The sequence below is a fragment of the Cyprinodon tularosa genome, unplaced genomic scaffold (genome assembly GCF_016077235.1).
Source record: "Cyprinodon tularosa strain WSP-4 unplaced genomic scaffold, ASM1607723v1 ctg165, whole genome shotgun sequence".
In the NCBI taxonomy this organism is placed as follows: domain Eukaryota; kingdom Metazoa; phylum Chordata; class Actinopteri; order Cyprinodontiformes; family Cyprinodontidae; genus Cyprinodon; species Cyprinodon tularosa.
In genome coordinates, this window is record NW_024038483.1 from 1637520 (window position 1) to 1656597 (window position 19078).

Sequence of the window (19078 nt, forward strand, 5' to 3'; positions counted from 1 at the left end):
ACATAACCTGCATGATACAATGTTGTTTAGCATTTTAAATGAAATACTATTTAATAACTAATGCAAATTATACATTTATTCTCAAAATTCAATGCATAAGCAATGTACCCCTTCCCTAATTATTATTATTATGCTAGAACCTCTTTGTTCCTTTTTTTGCATGGCTCTATTGTTTTAGATGGTGGCAACGAAAGCCATCCATGTTCTGCCGTCCACACCCAGACAAGGGAATTAACTCTCTGAGTGCCCCTTATCTCGCTTCCTCCATACTCCACCCGTTGCACTCCCATTCTTCTCCAGTAATGAGTATCTATCCAATTTAGTTCCCTTTCTCTCCAAAGGGGAATAAATCCAGCATAGTCCTTTGGATGAAAGAAACTGCAGGTCCCTGGCCTCTCGCTCCGTGACCTTAATTGACAGGAAATTGTATTTGTCTCTCTCCCTCTGCCACAAAACAGGTGTCCAGCGGGTTCTGTTCTCCATACTCAGTAGAATGACCTTGTCTTGTTTGTGTCTCCTTTTAATGTCCCTTTCAGCTGCTCCTAAAGGTCCCAAACTCTTCATGACCCCCACTAGGGCAAAGGTCGGGGACACTGTACGGATCTCTGTGCAAGGGTTCCAGGTAGGATTTACTTTGGTTTTTCAATATCAGATACAGATGGTATAGTAATACTTTAGACATTCACAGTACATCTGTTAGGAATTTATATTTTGGAGTCAAACTAAGAGAATTTTTTTTTTTTATGCTTACAGGTACATGTATATTTGCTCATAGAATAGTCACTTTGACAAAATGTGGTTTCAAATCACCCATTTTATAATGGTATATTCTTGGTCATAAAGACAAACTTTGTATTAGTATGAAATAGTTGTCTTTTCTCTGAATCCAAACCGACGTGCATTAACTCTTTCTAAGGCCTACAGACAGTAAGATCTTATTTTTTGTGTAAATGGTGTCACTCAATATTTTTAACGATTTAATACAGAAATGTGTCAATTTACAGATAGCACAGAACTTTACATAACTAGGTCCCACATTTGTTGTTTTTTTTTAAAGACAGTAAAATTAAGATTGTAAAGCTTTTTTTGATATAGACACTTATGATTTTAAATAAATCCTCATTTATATAGATAAGAAAGAAAGAGCTCAAAGGGGGTGACTTGCACCTGTTTAATGTGTTTTAATGATGATCAGTAAAACACCAATGCAGGTATCCATTAAATGTTTGGACCATCACAAGAGCCCATATAGATAACGATTGACTTTGTTCCACCAGCAGACCTTGCTAAATAGAGATATGTTCCGTGTGTATCTGGCTTGGGGCCTAGTGATGGTCTGTTTGACAGTAATGGTACACAAAAAGCAGGTAACCAAAGCCAGTCAGGTGAAGAAAATAGAGCTAATCCTTGAATAGAACGCACAAATGACCCAAGCATAAATCTCCCTTGAGACTTTCCAGACACTGCTCAGCAATCACTAGTCAGATGTCATGTTTGATTTATATGCTCCTTTTATGAGAAGAAATTAATATTCCATACTTTTGTTGGTTTAGAGCACTGATCTGTGGGCAGCACAGGTTTATACATCTGTTTGTGCTTGCTCAGTGACCTTGGGATCCTTTTAAAGCATGTCTTTGAGCAGAGTTAAGATTGGTTGCAACAAAGGCTCGGCCGTGAAACGAATCCAGTCAGAACCTTCAGCATCCTGAGCACTGATGTATGCAGACTGATCAAAAAGAAATGTTCCCTTGTCCTTCACCAGACTTGGGTTTTAGAATTTCACAAGTAGATAAAGCTTCATGCCAAGACTAATAACTTTGGACTCAGCCTTTAAGAAAGAACAAAAGTCTTCTCACCACCTTGTTCAGTGTTGTGCAGCTGGGACCAGCTGCACAACACTGAAAAAAAAATACTTAGTCATATTTCATTACTTTAACACAATGTTTTTGTTTCCTACCCTGCTAACTTGAAAAAATGTGTTAAAGTAACTAAGTATGATTGACTTGATACCAAAAACAATTGCATTATATTTTTTAGAGTTCTTTTTAATGTTTTTTTTTTGTTTTTTGTTTTTTTTACAAATCTGTTAAATCATTTCAATAATGTTTTTATCCTTGATCTAGACCAGCAGGTTGTTATAATGATGGTATAACCTCAACATTTAAAAGAAGAAGAATACGAGCTTAGCTATGTGGATTCTCTGGGTTTCCTTTCCAGACCTTTTTATAAAGATGGATGGATTGATGTATGAATTATCTTAAGCATTCATCTATGAATCTTGCAATTCATAGATTAATTGCAAGTTTATTTAAATGTTACATATATTTTTTTTATTTGTAAGAATTAGAAATTTGCAAACTAACAAACAATAAACACACCATCACGGATTTCTTGCAGTTCCTCTTTAAATGTATGCTGATGATTTTATCAAATTAAAAAAGTTGGTCCTAAATTGACCTATTTTGGATCAGAACATATCCAAAGTAAGGGTCCAGAAATAAGTAAAAAATGATGTCCTAAACTAGCTTTTCAATAAGTTCAAGCACATGGAGGGGATCTGCAGAAAAGCTTTTGTAAATTTAAGTGTTGATTATTAATGCATGTTGTTAACTTGCCATTGGATTAGGGGAAATTAGAGTCTGTATAATTAATGTATACTTTGATTAAAATCTTGTGGAGGAGATTCACATTCTCCCTCTGAGCTGTCTTTAACCTCCCTCGTCTGCTTTCTTTCTTTTTTTTTTATCTGTTTTGTTGTGATCCTCCAATGTTGTTGATAGAATGAAGTATTTCCTGAGCCGCTCTACACCTGGACACGGGTGGGAGGCCACTTACTAGATGGCAGTGCTGAACGTCAGGGGAGGGAGCTGATTCTAGAGAGAGTGCCAGCAGAACTCAATGGTTCAATGTATCGCTGCACTGCCCAGAATCCTTTGGGCTCCACGGATACGCACACTCGTCTCATAGTGTTTGGTAAGTATGCTTATGTCTGCAACATAATTAAGCCTTGGTCTAAATTATTTGTTACCCCAACACTCAAATTGACATAACTTGAATAAATATTAATTTTTTTAAAGATAAGAAATAACAATTTTGATTTTTCTTTTTCTTTTTGAAACCACAGCTGCATCCACAAGATTTATCAAGAAGTTTAGCTTTTGACAATTTTATTTCATTTATCTACAGTGACTTTGATGAATATTTAAATCATTTGAGATTGATATAACTACATCAAAATGAATCATTTATGCAACTGTGTGATTAATAAGAGATTGTGTTTGCTATTTGGCTCAAAAATACAAACATGTTTAAGTGAGCACTTAGTGAGATTAAGTATTCTCCAAAGGATTGTCCAACTCTCACACAAATGACATTTTTAGATCTGCTCTTTTTTTTTGCAATGACAAAAAGTCGCTTGGGAATCAGTAGCTTGTGATGAAACTCAAAAAACCTTTCGTGGCAGATTGTGAAACAAAAACATTTTGTTCAACGCTAAGGCTGGGTATTTGTGTTTATGGCATTGAGGAGGTTTTAGCATACCTAATCTGTTCTTCTAAGGGAGTTATTGTTTACTACCCCTCATTCACACAGACTAAATCATCAGCGCTATTTTCTCTCTGTTGCAAATACAGGCCATTCCGATCGATGCGATAATTCCCAGTGGTTCCGTTGCGGTGTAGCATGACAGAGAGTCCTTTTCCGTCAGAAGTATAGATCGTGTCTATTTTTGATGGATGACAGAGCAGAACTTGTCAATATAAAAAAAAAAAAACAGATGAGCCATGCAGCACGTCAGACCTAGATAGGGTGAAGCAGATTTGGTTCCTTAGCAAATAAGAGTGCATGCTGTCTGAATCCACTCTTCAATGCTGAGTGTCGCATTTTTGCAGCTGATGTAGGAGTAGACACTGAATGTAGTCAGTATGAGGCTGGCCTTAGGTACACTTTGCTCAGGGGACTTTCAGAAAATGGGTTTGCATTTTTGAATTAAACATATTCTTTTAGTCTTGATGACACTCCAGTGTTATGTTGTCATATTAAATTATGATGCGCATTTCCTTAAAAGTCTCTCTGTCACAGCCTTCTTGAATTCAGTTGATTTCAATCACTCTAGCGTTGTCTAAAGGCAAGAGCTTGCAGTGTCACTTTTTTTTTCCTGCATATTTCTTGTTTGATAGCTATTATAGGCTCCATCTTCACTTTCCACTTTACCTAATATTTCAAAATCGATAACTGTACAATAATAGAATTTTTCCCTTGTCTCTTTTAGGTAACATTTAGCACATTATCCTACAGAATCAGAACCTCTAATGTATTTTCTGCGCCTTCTCCTTTAAGAAGTGCAGCTCAGTAACAGCCCTATCTTTTAAATAGAGCCATCTCGAATGGCCATACGGCAGTTATATCAAAGCTCATATGAATATGCCTTAATAAAGCATTTATTGTGTAGAAATTTCTTCTATCTTCTATCAGACTACAGTACACTACATGAATGTTATTTTTAACAAAAAATGTATTATACCCTGGGTGCAAAATTGGAACATGTATTTTATAGTTCTTCATTGTGGATAAGGATGATTAGCTACAAAAACTTTTTTTTTCTAAAGAAGCGAGCTTGAGGGAAAACAACATCCTCATGAGGATAATAAAGCACGTCTATTTAAGAGTTTGATAAATAAAGTTCAGTACTAATGCCAGGTCAGCTTTTCAAGAGGCACAACACATATGTATCCTTAACAGAGGCGACATTTGTTGCAACTTTGTGTAATGTGACCCCTAGACACTTTGGCAACTGTCTCACCTGGAAGTAAAATGAGGAGAAGGGTACAGGACTGATGCTCACTGGTCCGAACTCATATTTTCAGCTGAGAGTACATGCTGTATTTCATTTGGAAATCACCTCCCAGAGTTTAGAGGAAGAGTGGAGAGGCACAGCTCCTGAGTTACTGTGGGCTCCCTGGAAACATCTCAGTAGTGCCACAGGCTGAACGTCTCCATGCCACAGTGCTTTGATGTAATGTTTAATGCAGAGGGAGCCTAACCAGTGAGTACATTTCCTGTACAGTTCATAGACAGTCTTCTCAGTAAGCCATCATTTCTGCATAAAAAATATACATTTAAATTGGTTTTATTTCACAGTCCTTCCTTTTCCCATAATCATGTAAAATATCCAAATATACATCATCATTCCCTGTTTATCAGAACTATGTGATACAGTATATGAGTTTTGCCTTTTCAAATAAGCTAATGACATAAATTATTTTTCCAGTGGTATTCTAATGTACAGTATAGTTTGAAGTGTCTTGCAAATTCACAAACTGCAGAGCATCTCTAGTAAGCATACACTTTAAAAGTTAAAGAGCTACTTTAAGGAAGCCGTTTGCAAGGAAGGCCAATAAAGTCTATTTAACACCCTGATGCATCCTCCAGTGTCATTGGCTATGTGAACAGTATGGCCCATCTGTCTGTCTGCTCTTTGTAGATTGCTTCCACTAACGCTTAGAGGAAGTAAATGGTGATTAAGTGACCTTGGCACCATCCCCTGTGAGCTTAGAATGAGACATCCATACTACCCCCCACCCCCCCCAGAGTTTGGGGACTGTGCTCATTTTTGCTGGGTCTTAAGAAAATACACAATCTTAGAAAAGATGTATGTTTTTAAAAGCTTAGTTTTAAAGCTCCATACCTGCAAGCAGGATTTACACAATAATCTACATCTTTAACCAAGTCACTTGAGTGACAGTTATTCAGATTGACACAAGCTGTGCTCAGATGCAGAGACCCACACAGATGCTGTATGTACACTTAAGCAATTTTGCTGGATGTGGTAAGCACATGGATGTGAGTACATTAATTTTCACCAGGTTTCTCTAAAGAACCGTTGTGTTTATGAGGCTCCAATGAGACCAGAGTAGTTTCACGTTGTGCTTTACATGTACCTTTCATCTACTTACATGCAAAGTTTAAGATCTATAAATAGCTCACAGAGTGGAATTAGAGTGGTTACTAACACTCTGCTAAGCCTCCTGCTGCGCCTTTTGCAATTACTTTATCCCTGTGAGAACACTGAAAATACTTTGTCAGTGTTTTGTTCAGGTTAGACACATGCAGCCAATTAAATGTAAGGACCTCAAATCTCTTACCCATACCTGTTGGCCCTTGGCTGTTTTCCGCTTCCCTCTCTATTCCCTGAAAAGTATTGTGGTTGTTTTGCTGCAGAGCTTTGTGTTCCCAGGTCCATTTACCAGCTTTAGCCTTTTCTTATCAGCGATGTGCCGTTTAGCGTGTACCTGTACTGTATAACCTTCAAATTCAGTCCCATTAGAGAAAAAAAATCTCTGTCAAGTAATACGTGTTTCACTTTTTTTTTTCTTTATAATTCTGTTAACAATGATGATATTTCCATTCTTCATTATATTAAAATCCACATCACCTGTAAAGCAGCTGCAGTTTTTCATTGTTTCATTTCTTTTTTCAACAGAAAATCCAAGCATGATGAAAAACATGCAGAATCCAAACAGTAAGTAATTCAGCCGTCTCTTAAAAAAAAATGTGTTATGTAAGTATATGTTCTTTTTTTGAATAGGATAACAAAAATACAAATGGTTTGTGTAATATAAGGTGCTTGAGAGCATTTGAGACAGGATTTTGGTTTGACAGTGTTCACAATTGGGCAAAAGGCCCCTTCAGTAACTAACTATGCATGTCACTGTTGAAAAAGTGCAAGATTATTGGTGTTTCATATGTGCAGTGGAAGGGAGCGGGGGGGGCGCTCATTTCTGGTTTGCCAGATTATCATATATAAAGTGAGGGATTGTAAGGAGAAGCCATAGAGATGTGGAAACAGCTCTCCATCTATCTAATTTTACTGTCTCTTCCACTCAGTCTCCCACTGCAATCTGCCTGTCTTTTCTTTTCCACTCTAAAAAGTGCTCATTTTGGTTCTCCCATTGCTTTCTACAAAGGATTTTGCTGCTTCAACCATTTCTATTTGGCTGTGCCCTATTGTCACCATCTTACTTTTTTCCTATTTTGTATTCCCTTCCATCAGCATTTTTTGTTCAACTTCTCCCCCTAGCTCACATACTCTGATTTGATGCATATATTTAATTATTTTTTATGCACTCAGAACTTAAGTGTAGATCATGCTTTGGTGTAAAAAAAAAAAAAAAAAGAAAAGAGAAAAACAACATTCAGCTCTGAAAAAGAAACCAGAATTTTCAGTCTTAACAGATGGGCCTCTGAAACATGAAGTGGTTCAGAACTCACTAAAAAGGAAATTAGAGTGCGACCCTATAGAGATAGCAATCAGAGCCCTGATACAGTGGTAAGAAAAACTGAGTGAACTTTAACAAAAGACTCTTTAATGGCTCATCGAGATTAGCAAAGCTCATTTCCACCCACATCTCAGCTTTATTGTAAAACCCTCTCACAGCTAGAATTTTGTCTTTAGTCAACAGCATGTAATCTGCATTCATTTGTTTGTGAAGTGACTGTGCAGTCGACACATACTAGGCATGATTCTTGGCCCTACAGCTGTTATCAAAGTGAGACAGCAAAGTAGACATGCACATTTACAGGAACTGTTACAAAGCTAATTAGAGATAAAAATGTGTAATTCATCAACGATTATGAAATTTGAAACCCCAAGATAAATCAAAATTATTCCATTTTTCAAGTCAGCTTTGTGGTTAATGGGTCAAGCTCCGTTTTACTGAGCCGGTTTTACCGGTTTACTCTTGCTTAAAAAGAAAATATAGACAAATATTCTCAGACCATTAAGCATATGAGATCTTAAGCCACTACACTCTACATGAAAAAGTTGCTTATAATTACTGATAAATATTTTTTGTTTGTTTTACAGTCTGTGCCAAGTAGAATTTATAACTCATTGCGATTTACAATCAACAAATAAATAAATGATCTATGAAGCCATTTTCAATCTCTTTTATTTCTTTGATTTTTGATGCAGTAAGCTGTTAATGGACTGAAGAATTAATTTCAGGACATGATTATTTCAGTTTAAGCTCCAGTGTATGTGTGTAACTTTGTAGCAGTCTGCAGCAGGAACAGTTTTACATGTATATAGTAAAAGGAGTGCTCTTTGGTCAGAAAATAGTATATTTTAACAGCAGTTTTCACTTACTCCTTTTCCAGCATCACTGTCTTTATGCTTGGAGCATCCCACACCAATTTGTTGTTCAAAGTTAATCTTTATTTTGCTTCTTCCCTGGCTGCCATATCTTATGCAAATCCAAAAATGCAAATGCTCCGGAAAGCACAGAAACAGGTGTGTCAAAGCAGGGACAGAATTGGGTCAGAATGCGCTTACACAGGTGTCCTGCATGCAAGTCAAATTGATGTACAACACAGCATCTAGAGGTTATTAAGGCTGAATATTCTAATCCTTATCAGATTGATGGGAAGGACCACCAACCACAAGTTGGTCAAGGCTTTATATAAAATAAATTTGCAGAAACTAGTGTTGATGATTACATTTTTAAATGATTGCCAGTATGCTATTCTCTGATGCAGTTTATCAACCTGAGCTATTTAACAATTAACTAAAATTATTAGATAAGAGAAACTGAAGATCTTTTCTGTAGCTCTGTCCACCTCCACAGTAAAATGTTAAAGGTTGTCAAGACATTGTAGGTAGTGTATTCTGTTCTCTAAGACAAACGTTTAACCATAAAGAACTGATTTTTTTAACAGTCTCTCCCGAAGGAAACGCTGTTTCTCTGAGTCAAGAATTAAGCCACATTGTAACCACAGGAGGTTGTCATCATGTGATCTGCATTCAGAGCAGTGGCATGCAAAATTGAAATTCAAATCCCATTTTCGAACACTTTAGGAATAGGAAACAGATTGCAGGTGTTACAAGTGTACAGGTCCTTACCACTTTTTGAGATAACAAGCTTCCTCTGGATTGTTTTTATTTAGCATAAAGAAAGAGAAAATATTGCTTTTAGCATTTTAGGTCAAGCACATAAAGCAGTTTCTCCACATCTTCCTGCAGACAGCTGTCCCACTGGTCTTAGAGAAATCCATTTGGCAGAAATGCACTGAGATCCGAGCCAAAAAGACGAGGAAAAACAAATGGCTGGTTGACTTCCCTCCATGACCGTAGTCTGGAAGGGCACCTCAGATGATGATCCCATGCTTGAATGAGCCCATTACCTAATGAGAGAATGTAGTCGTTAAAGTGATCCAGTTGTTGTTGAATGTTTCATGACGTGAATAGAAAAATAAAATGCACTCTAAGGCTAGAACTTGCATTTTTATTTCCACATGTCATAGTTACAAAGCTCAGATAACTTATATGTCTAAACATTAGCAAATATCTTAACAAATATATTGATCAGATGCACTTTCCTGTTTCCATAACAGGTCTAACCTGTACCAGATCATATAGAGAGCAGGCACACCCTAACATTGTCACCTTTTACAATGTGACTGCAAATGTTCTAAAGCCAGAGCCCAGCCACAATCTGAATAAACAGTTAATGTCAACAATGACACACCTACAAACAAAACCAACCTTCTGCTGCACTAACTTGAATTTCAAAGCAGGATATCCTTTAGGAAGCAATAAAAGTCTTATACCACCCATGCAGATATAAAACAGTAAACTACACCCAATAAAATCCATAACAAATATAATTTATTCCACATGGTAAAATTTGAGGTATAGTTAAGTGCAAAAAAAATATGTCCAGTGCTGTTACAACTCAATGTTGACGCACAAAACCCCTTTTTTTCATTATACGAGTGTTTTGTGCTCAAAAACGGTTGTATTGCTGTCCCTTTCAGAGCTCACTATCATAAATTTAGTACATGGATATGATCAAAGCTGTTCATCAATTTTATTCTCCAGATGTCCTAGTAAGGTGCATAAAATCTGAATAAATCAGAGCAGTTTAATAACTGATGTGCCTATAGTTAAGGAAGCTGAATTTTAAAAAGAAAACGCCATGATGCACAAGAAAAAGCTCAGTTTTCCTATGATTTATGTCTTGTGAATGTATATAATCTGTCTTTTGATCTAAAGTCAAGAATGGCTCATCCATTCTGATTTAGTGGTGTTGGATTTTATCTATATTTTGGGGGCAATTTTTCTAATCTATGCTATTAACACTTCATATTACTTTTAAATTATTAGCATAAGTGATACTGAAAATCTCTTTACCAGGACTATATGAGTGCACTGAATAAAGTGGGATTTTTTGAAGTTCTAAAATGTTTTAATTCCAATATCTTTTTTTCTGTGTTAATTGGCCACCACAGTGCTTTTTCAAGACATTATATGCCGTCACTTTGACATATAAAGTATATGCATTGCTTTAAAAAGCCGGATTATCTGCTGTTCCTGCTGCATAGCTGTAGTCGATCAGTGCACATGAACTCAGTGAAGTGCTCAGTGAGGTTGTTTCTGATAACTTTAAAATGAATCTGGCAGAGCATATTATTATCGGCTAAAAGAATATCTTAGATAAGCAGAAACTAACAGGTTTTCAAAGTTTTAGCTAAATGACGGAAAATGGTTGAACCGCAAAGAGTTCTAAATTGTCTGAAATAAAAGTCTTTGTAATGTAAATGTGACTTTGTGGCAGGTGAAATGAGTCACAAATTATCTGAGCCACACATTTTCTGTGGGATTGACATCTGGGCTTTGGGATTGCTAGTCAAAAGTTTTTCTTTTATTGTCTCTTGAATCCTGGAATCCTGGGTCCCTTTGAATCCTGGATAGGAAAGATGTCTGACATAAGCCTGTATGCAGGTAATGCCTTTCTATATTGATCCCTGAATGAGGGAACAACTGCAACTACTGTCTCTAATACTTTGTTACTATATTTGACTTAGAGTCCTGGTCCATCTCGAAGACACATTTTTGCGAAAGTTTAATTTTCTCGAAATGTTACTTCAATGCTTATACATGTTTTTTTTCTCTTGAGAATAATATCTGTTTTGTGACGTGTAGCTAAACAGGAGGCTACAATTTTAGTGGCTGAGATGCTGTTCTTAGATTGAAATATTATCTAATATTTCTCTAAATGTAACAACGATCAAATTTAGCAATTAAAATTCAAATTGCCCATCACTCTATGGTCTTATTGGGGACTAAGAACACATTCTTAAACAGGTTTGACTTTAAATTTCTATTTTTTACTCTTAAAATAACACTTTAAGAGTGAAATTTAACACCAATCTGAGTGCATTTGGTCCACCTCTAAATCTGTGTTAAATGTATTAATAATATTTGGATTTGTTTATCTCACATTGGAGGAAATTTACCTTTGCATTTAACCCATCCCCTTGGGGAGCAGTGGGCTGCCACTGCCATTGACTAAAGGAGTCAATGAACTTTGACGCTGCATATTTAACTTTGTGGAATTTACTGTGTACAGTTTTTTTTTTCATAACAAATTAATCTTTATGTATTTAAATACTATCAACAGAACCTGACAGGAATCAATTTCTTATTTATTTATTTTTTCTTTCTTCCTTTTTTGCAGATGAGGCCACTCGCATAGAAAAGTGTGGACTGACGTGGCTTGCACTTGTTCTTTCAGTCACAGCAGGACTGACGTGAAACTGCTTTCCCAAGACCCTTTCGCCACACATCACAACACACATTTTGCCCATACAGCACCCAATATTCAAATATGCTTACAGAAAAACACACATACAGTTCTGACACTTTCCAGAACCCTGCAAGCCTACTCAAGTCATCAACAGACAACTCTTTTCATCTGTCAAACAAGAAACAGTGCCACCACATGAAGGTGCTTCACTGTTTTTTACAAATTATATTCAAGATAATACAAAAAGAACAAAGTAAAGAACTCTACAGTTACCGCGTCCTATATAGTTCCATCCTATTACCTTTTTTTCTGTTTCTTGTCCCCCGTCTGCCTGTTGATAAAATAAAATCTGATGATTCAAAATGGAGACGAAAAAAAATTATTTTTCTTTCTTTTTTTTTTTCTTTTTTCTTTGATAAATAACAATATTATTGGTGTTTAGTGAAATGTGGACAAATGGAACTGGCATTGACTGACTGCACTATCCTATCAACCAATCCCATCTATTACATTTCCTGGAATGGACCCGATTAGCAACAAACTGATAAGTCATGGGAGAACAGACCTCCAGATGTCCAACAAAGCTATATATATATATATATATATATATATATATATATATATATATATATATATATATATATATATATATATATATATATATATATATATATTTCTGATGGCTTGGAATGTACAAGAAGATTTCAATACATTGACAGAACCGGAGAAATCTCTTTTTTGAGTGTATTTTGTGTACTACAGTGTAAATACTAAAAATAATTAAAGAAGTTATATGGTTGATGTTGAGGAATGGGTGCTGAGGTTGTTGGAGTATGCTTCTCCAGCTTTGTTTGTACTTCATTGAACTTTCAGATACAATTCTTGATTGAGAGGAAAGAAAATACATCCTTTCTGTTTGTCACTTTGGCTTTTTATATGAATAATCTGTTCTCCATGGACAGAGGTAAAAAAATAACAAAAAAGTCCATATGTCTGTTTTCTGGGGTTGTGGTGCATGTGACTTTTCAAGATTCGTTCTCCTTTTCATGTGTTGCAAGTGACAGCACTGCAGCTCTTTGTCACTAGCCTGTAACCCAGCTATTTACTTGTGACCTACATTGTGTACAATGCGTAACTCTTCCCCAGACAGTACCAATCAAGTAGGATCATTTTAGCCGCCGTTCCAGGGAGGAGCTCACAAGAGGCAGCTTGTGTAAACAGGGTTGTTGCATTTGTTTCATTTCACCTGTATTAAAATGGAGAGATGATAAACTCACAAGCCTTGACTTTACTTACAACTGAGCAAGTGTTAGACATGTTTCTGAGAGATATATTATGTGAAACATTGCATATTCTGGAAAGGTTACTGGAATTCAGGATGATCAGTTTCAGTTTATCCCAGCAAATTAGAACATGCAAATTGAGGTGTTTTATCTATTGCTTATATAGAAAAGCATCTTATTTTAAAATGGACCTTTTGTTTTATTCTATAATATCCTCACATTTTCTTAAGTCTTTGCTAAGAAATTGAGGGTGGGGTGGGGTGGGGGGCATTGGGGTAAATTTAGTTGAATATAAAGTACAGCTATTGGATATAGCTGCATTCCGATTTTATTTCTACATTACACAAACATTAAAACATAGAGTTTCAAGACACATTTTCCTGTTTTATACTATTGAGGGTGTGAAAGGACACTAATTCTGGTCTATCCACTGTGAAGAATTATTACATTGTAATTTTGTTCAGTATGCAATTTTCTGCCTTTTCCTTTGCATTTATCACTAACTTCATATTGAAGGTGGGGAAATGGCTCAATTTATGAATGCATTAGAATATGCAAATTGTCTTGACCTGACTTGATCATCTTGGCAGAAGAAGCACATTATAACTGTCTATCTGTGTGTGTATGAGGATTGTACAGTTGTTGTCAGCAATTATTTTTAAAATTTTCCTTTTTCTCTCCTCTTCATGAACTTAGACCAAACAGGCAATAAATGTGACATTTTTGAACAAAATTACTTTTCTGCCACTTAGAGAGAAGGTTGTTCTATTTAATCCCATATTTGCTGTTTCCTAGTAGAGTTATGGACAGTTGGAAACTGTGTGTATAATCTGAGCCTGAGGGCTTCTGTAATTTTTTTTAATTTAACTGGTTTGTCAGAAAAGTCCTACCAAAACAACGCTTAGCTCAATGGTTAACTGGGACATCATATCTGTTTCAAGCTATGCTGACAAGTGTAGCAATTGCAGGAAAAAGCTGGAAGATCCAATTAAAATGTATCTTTTAATTTATATTCTCATGTTGTCATCTTCGGAACAACTATAACAGATGGTGTAAGTGAGAAGTCCAAGTCTCTCAGATACAAAATCCTGTTGATGACAATCACATTCTTGCTTTATTTCTGCTGGTAGCTATAGTGAGAATAAAAAGCTGCCTTCTTGGACTATATGTTAATTTTTCTGACATACATGCGTGCAGACTTCATTTTCCTTTTTTTGTCAGCAGGCTTGGCTATCAGATGATCATAACACACACACAGCTGACAGGACACCTGACACACCCTCTGAATGAATCCCTTATAGCGATCTTTATAATTCTCAACAGAGAGCTGGTAAAATAAACACTGTTTTGTTGTGTTTTTATTTCTGATTGTAGGCTTGCTCTTGTATGTTATCAAAAACCACAGATGACACACTTTCAAAGTGGTGAGTGACATGTTTCATGTATGAAAGAAATTCATGTTTGCATCAAGTGGAAAAGCACCGGCAGCTTTCACAATGGAAATTCGTTCAATGGTGTTTCTATTCTTATGGCTAACTGACAGATGTTTTTAAATTGCTGACCAAGTTACATTTACCTTTTTGCAGCCCTCCCATCTCTCTTTATGTTCCCTTTTCTGAGATAGTAGTTTAAGTATCTTTGCAGGCACAGGGAGGAACCTTTACTCTCTGTCATAGCTATGCAAACAGACATATCCTGGTTATTAAGCATTTGCTAAATGCAACCTATCATAACTCTCCACCCCTTATTCAAATAGGCTTTGTTCCAGCAGCTCTAAACACAGTAGGAGGTTAGAGTACTAGCCATATATTTTATGTATTTAACAATTTTTCAAAGCAAATTATTTCATTAACCACTCAATGGTATTTGAACACCCAAAGGGTTTAATCCAGCACTTCAAAAGACAATTTTAAATTTGTTAAAGATCAACATTTTAAGGTGACACTTGGGTGGTTTTAAGAAGAACAAGAGTGTGTTAAACAAAATAAACATTTGCCCATTGGAATTTGGATACTCCGTGGATTGGTATAGAAAGTACATCTGACTAGTAAGAGGTGGTGCATAAAAACGCTCCGCCTCTGCAAAGCAAGGGATGCAAATTGCTCCTCTGTAGCTATCATTTTACACTAGATCCTTTGGGCAGAGGTTTAGTCATTGGATCACAACAGCTCTTTTACGATGGAAACCAGACAGCTTCAGTCAGCAGGGGCATTTAGACTATAACTATTCAAGAGGCTTAGTCAGCCGAGCTTTGCTCATATAGCTCTTCAGCTATGCCTATTGAAGACCTGCGTGACCAGTTTGACATGCAGCTGCTGCTGAAACTTAGTTTCTCTGCAGCTGCTGTGTTATTGGTTTCTTGGGCCTACAGATTCTACAGATCCAAAGACGTGAAAGAAACCACGCCCTGTGGTGGGGAAAACACAGAGATACAGAATACTGCCAGCCATGAATACAAGAGGACACGACAGAAGTTGTGTTTTCAAGACAAGGATGATGAGAGGAAGCATGACTCAGCCACTGATGACTTGAAATCTGACAGCACCCACGGAATACACGTTAAATTTCCATTACAACAAGTTGATAAGAGCAAGGAGGTATGTAGCCCATCAAATATTGATCAAAATAAATGCATGGACAAGGAAATGCTTCAGAAGGATCTGCCAACTCTTTCCAGTTCTAATATTGCAATTGAATCTGCTTTGGAGATCCATGATCCAACAGATGATAGAATGACAGCTATCACTGGACGTCGCTCCCCTTGCTTTTGGACAAAGCATGAAGGTGGTGTGGGTGTTGGCAGAGAATTAAGGCAGGACTTAGAGCACCAGGGGGTCTACTCCAGTTTCCTCTCTAAGGCAAAGATCAAGGTAGAAGATGCCACAGTAGTGCTGGATGGATCAGGACACAAGATTGTAAACGGGAAAATATACGACTATTACGTTGAGTCTAAATCTCATTCAGTTAAAGATTCAAAACCTTTGCTTGCCCATTATGAGAGGAACACTGTTACAAACAGGACCTATAGAAAAGAAAACATAAGCTTCAGTGATTCTCCTTCATCTGGAAGTCCTATCATTATGCGTGATCTCGTTCTTCCATCAAGCTCTGCTGCAGAGGACTTTTCAGAAGGAAGCCTGAGGCACCCCGAAAGGCCTTCAGGCCTATACAAGGAAAGCTATGAGTCTGCAGAACGACAGTTGGCCACTTCCTTTCCATTTCAGGTTTCAAGAAACTCACCCCCAGTGACTACCTCTGGGACCCCATCAGGCAATGACACTGTGTTTCAACAAACCGCAAAAGATAAAAAAGAGGTTGATTTCGAGAATATAACAAGTGCTTCTTTCATGCAACTTCCAGCAGAAATCTTCCTTGGCACAGATCTGGAAGTTCTAAAAAGTAAACTTGATCTTGGTAACTGTTTAGAGATACTCCATCAAGCCAAGAAAACTGGCCACAAATCTGTTCATCAGGCTGCCCTGGAGGTCATGTCAGACAACTACTTACAGGTGCTCAGGGACCCCACCCTTTATGGACAGCTAATGGCTGATGAGCGGGAAAGAATTAGGAGGCAGAGAATGAGAGGGCGAAGATTTGTCATAGTTGCAGATATGGTCCCTCAAGACTGGCTGAGAAATACAGCAGGACAGACTGTAAAATCAGAGCTGAGGAGCATGTCTAGTGCAATGTACTATTATGATGACTACAAAGACGCCTGGCATTCTCTCTGTCTTATCCCACAGGAGGTCATCTCTAAAGCCTGTGCTATGTGCACAATGGATAACTACTTATTTGTGGCAGTAGGTTGTCAAGGCAGTGACAGAGAAATGATACCCTCAAAGCGAGTGTTTTGCTACAATCCTTTGACATCTATTTGGAAAGAGATCAGTCCTATGAATGAAGCCAGGCCCCGCTGCAAACTGGCAGCACTGGAGGGCTACATCTACGCCATTGGAGGGGAATGTCTCTCCTCTGTGGAGCGCTATGACCCCCGACAGGACAGATGGACATTTGTGGCCCCACTACCTAATGATACATTTGCTGTTGCACATCATGTCACTGTGTGCAGTGGAGAGCTCTTTGTTTCAGGGGGTACTCTTAGATATATGCTACTTCGCTACAACCCCCAGACAAACACCTGGAGGCCAAGTCTTATAGTGGGCAACAAAGACAAATCTATAGATATGGTTGCTGTGGGAAAATTTCTCTATCGATTTGAAGTTAACCCACTGCTGGGAGTCAGTGTGTACCGCTACCATACAGTTGCACGACTTTGGTATGAGTGCAGCTCAAAGCGACTGCTTCATTGCCCGGCCTTCCAGTGTATCGCAATGGATGGAACAGTTTACTGCCTCAGCCGACACTTCACCATGAAATTCGAGGCTGATGAGATCTCTCCTGCTTTTGCAGATGAGGAGATGAGTGTCCTCTCTAAAGCCAAGGGTTTACTGTTCCCCTTTGTCCTTTCACTACCTGATATGAATCCTCGACAAACAAGTGTATAAAAAGGTTTTACATGTTTTTATTTTTCATAAGATGTTATAGCAGCTAAATACTTCTATAAGAGCATGTTTGAAACATGGGTAATAACTGGCAGAGGGAATTTTAGTTTCTTGCAACTAATTACAAATCTGTAAACCTTGCATTTCCATTTATATGAAATTATATTTTAATACCATCGTCATAAAGCCACAGTGCAAATGTTTCATAAACCACATTTTTTTTGGACTGGGTATTAAACAAAGATATGTGTTTTTTATGTCCTGTGCTTGGCAGTAGATTAAAAAGATTAGACTTTTAATGGTAGTCAGATTACTGATTGTTTAGATTTACACAGGACTTGCTGCCATGTTAATTGTTTGCTGCTTTGATTTGCCACTCCTTTCTCCCATTCTGGTAGTTTAATGCCATCCCAGATGCTTAACCTCTTTACTGAAAAAAGTAATTCATGAAAACATTCTAGTGTAAATTAGTTATCTAATTTTGAAGACTCATAGTTTATGCAATAAACTGATAATTTACCTCTGTGCTCATCTGTGTGAGCCATGGGTTTATCTTATGCATTACTCTGGACACAATGCAATTATCTAAAGTTGCTCTTTAAAGAAATGACAGAGTGTAAATGGGTATGCCATGCAAATAAATTGTTAGCTTGCAAAACATTTTTTCACATTTTAATCTGTGACATTTAGCATTTTGCAGGTATTTGTCATTGCTGTAACAATCCTTTCGTTAAAAATAATCTGTTGGCTCAATGAGTAGAATAATTTTCTTAGTCAGAAATCTTTCCCTTGTAATCTATTTTTAATGAACATCAAATACAAATACAAAAGTATGTTTTACTACTTATGAGTCCATAGATAATACTTACCACCAGAGGTCGATAGTAACCAGTTACATTTACTCGGTTATATTTACTTAAGTAACCTTATGAAAAAAATCTATTTTACGAACTATTTTACTTCATAATATGTTTTACTTTAATTTGAGTTATATAAGTTATATATCATAAATTATCGCTCCTCTTACTTGAAAGAAATGTTAGCCTACTCCATCGACCATGACTAACTTCACTGAATAACAAACAAGTTTGTTTCCAACAAAAGTGCTTTAAAAAAAAGACATATACTTCCTATTTATGTCAAAATGAGAGTTCCTTTTTAATACATATGCTTACTATATATCTGGTAAACCCGTTATGACATTTGGAGGTTTAGCCAATAATAATAAATAAAACAATATTTTCCCTTGGGATATTTTACACTTTTTAACATGTATATATTTTAAACTGTAAGAAGTTATTTTTTTCTTATGTTAAAAAGAAATTTTATTTGAAAAAGTGTTTCTTCTGCTTGGATTTGTTTGAAATACATTACATGTGTTTGTTTTAATGATTTCATGATACTCTTTCAAATACCAGAGATTACAGATAACTACATTTAATCTGTCTTATTACATCATTTAAAACAGTAAATCATTATGATGAGTTACTAAGAATATGAGTAGGCTTTTTAGAAAATGGTTTTCTAAAATGGCTCGGATGGCTTCTTTCTACTCTTACTTGAGGAAAAATACAATAAGGAGTTGTTCCTCCAACTTGATTACAATTTGGGGGTTCTCTGCCACCTCTGATTACCACCAAGAATGCCGTTTTTGTATTCTTGGTTTGCTTGTTTTTTGCCTTCAAACTGGAGAAAAAAACATAAATAT

The 19078-nt window shown here is 36.7% G+C and overlaps 2 protein-coding genes across 2 annotated transcripts in view; both read left to right on the forward strand.

Annotated features, from left to right (window-relative positions):
- igsf21a (immunoglobin superfamily, member 21a) overlaps positions 1–11964 on the forward strand; it is a 240460-nt gene extending 228496 nt beyond the window's left edge. The window contains exons 7-10 of the mRNA XM_038280808.1: positions 537–622; positions 2781–2973; positions 6482–6520; positions 11517–11964. Of these exons, the coding sequence (XP_038136736.1) occupies positions 537–622; positions 2781–2973; positions 6482–6520; positions 11517–11593 (395 nt within the window). The 3' untranslated portion in view covers positions 11594–11964. The remainder of the gene's footprint in view (positions 1–536; positions 623–2780; positions 2974–6481; positions 6521–11516) is intronic.
- Positions 11965–13141: 1177 nt separating this feature from the next.
- Positions 13142–18474, forward strand: klhdc7a (kelch domain containing 7A). Its single transcript, XM_038280812.1, has one exon. It carries the CDS (start codon positions 15142–15144, stop codon positions 17371–17373), a length of 2232 nt encoding a protein of 743 aa, XP_038136740.1. The 5' UTR covers positions 13142–15141; the 3' UTR covers positions 17374–18474.
- Positions 18475–19078: the final 604 nt, after the last annotated feature.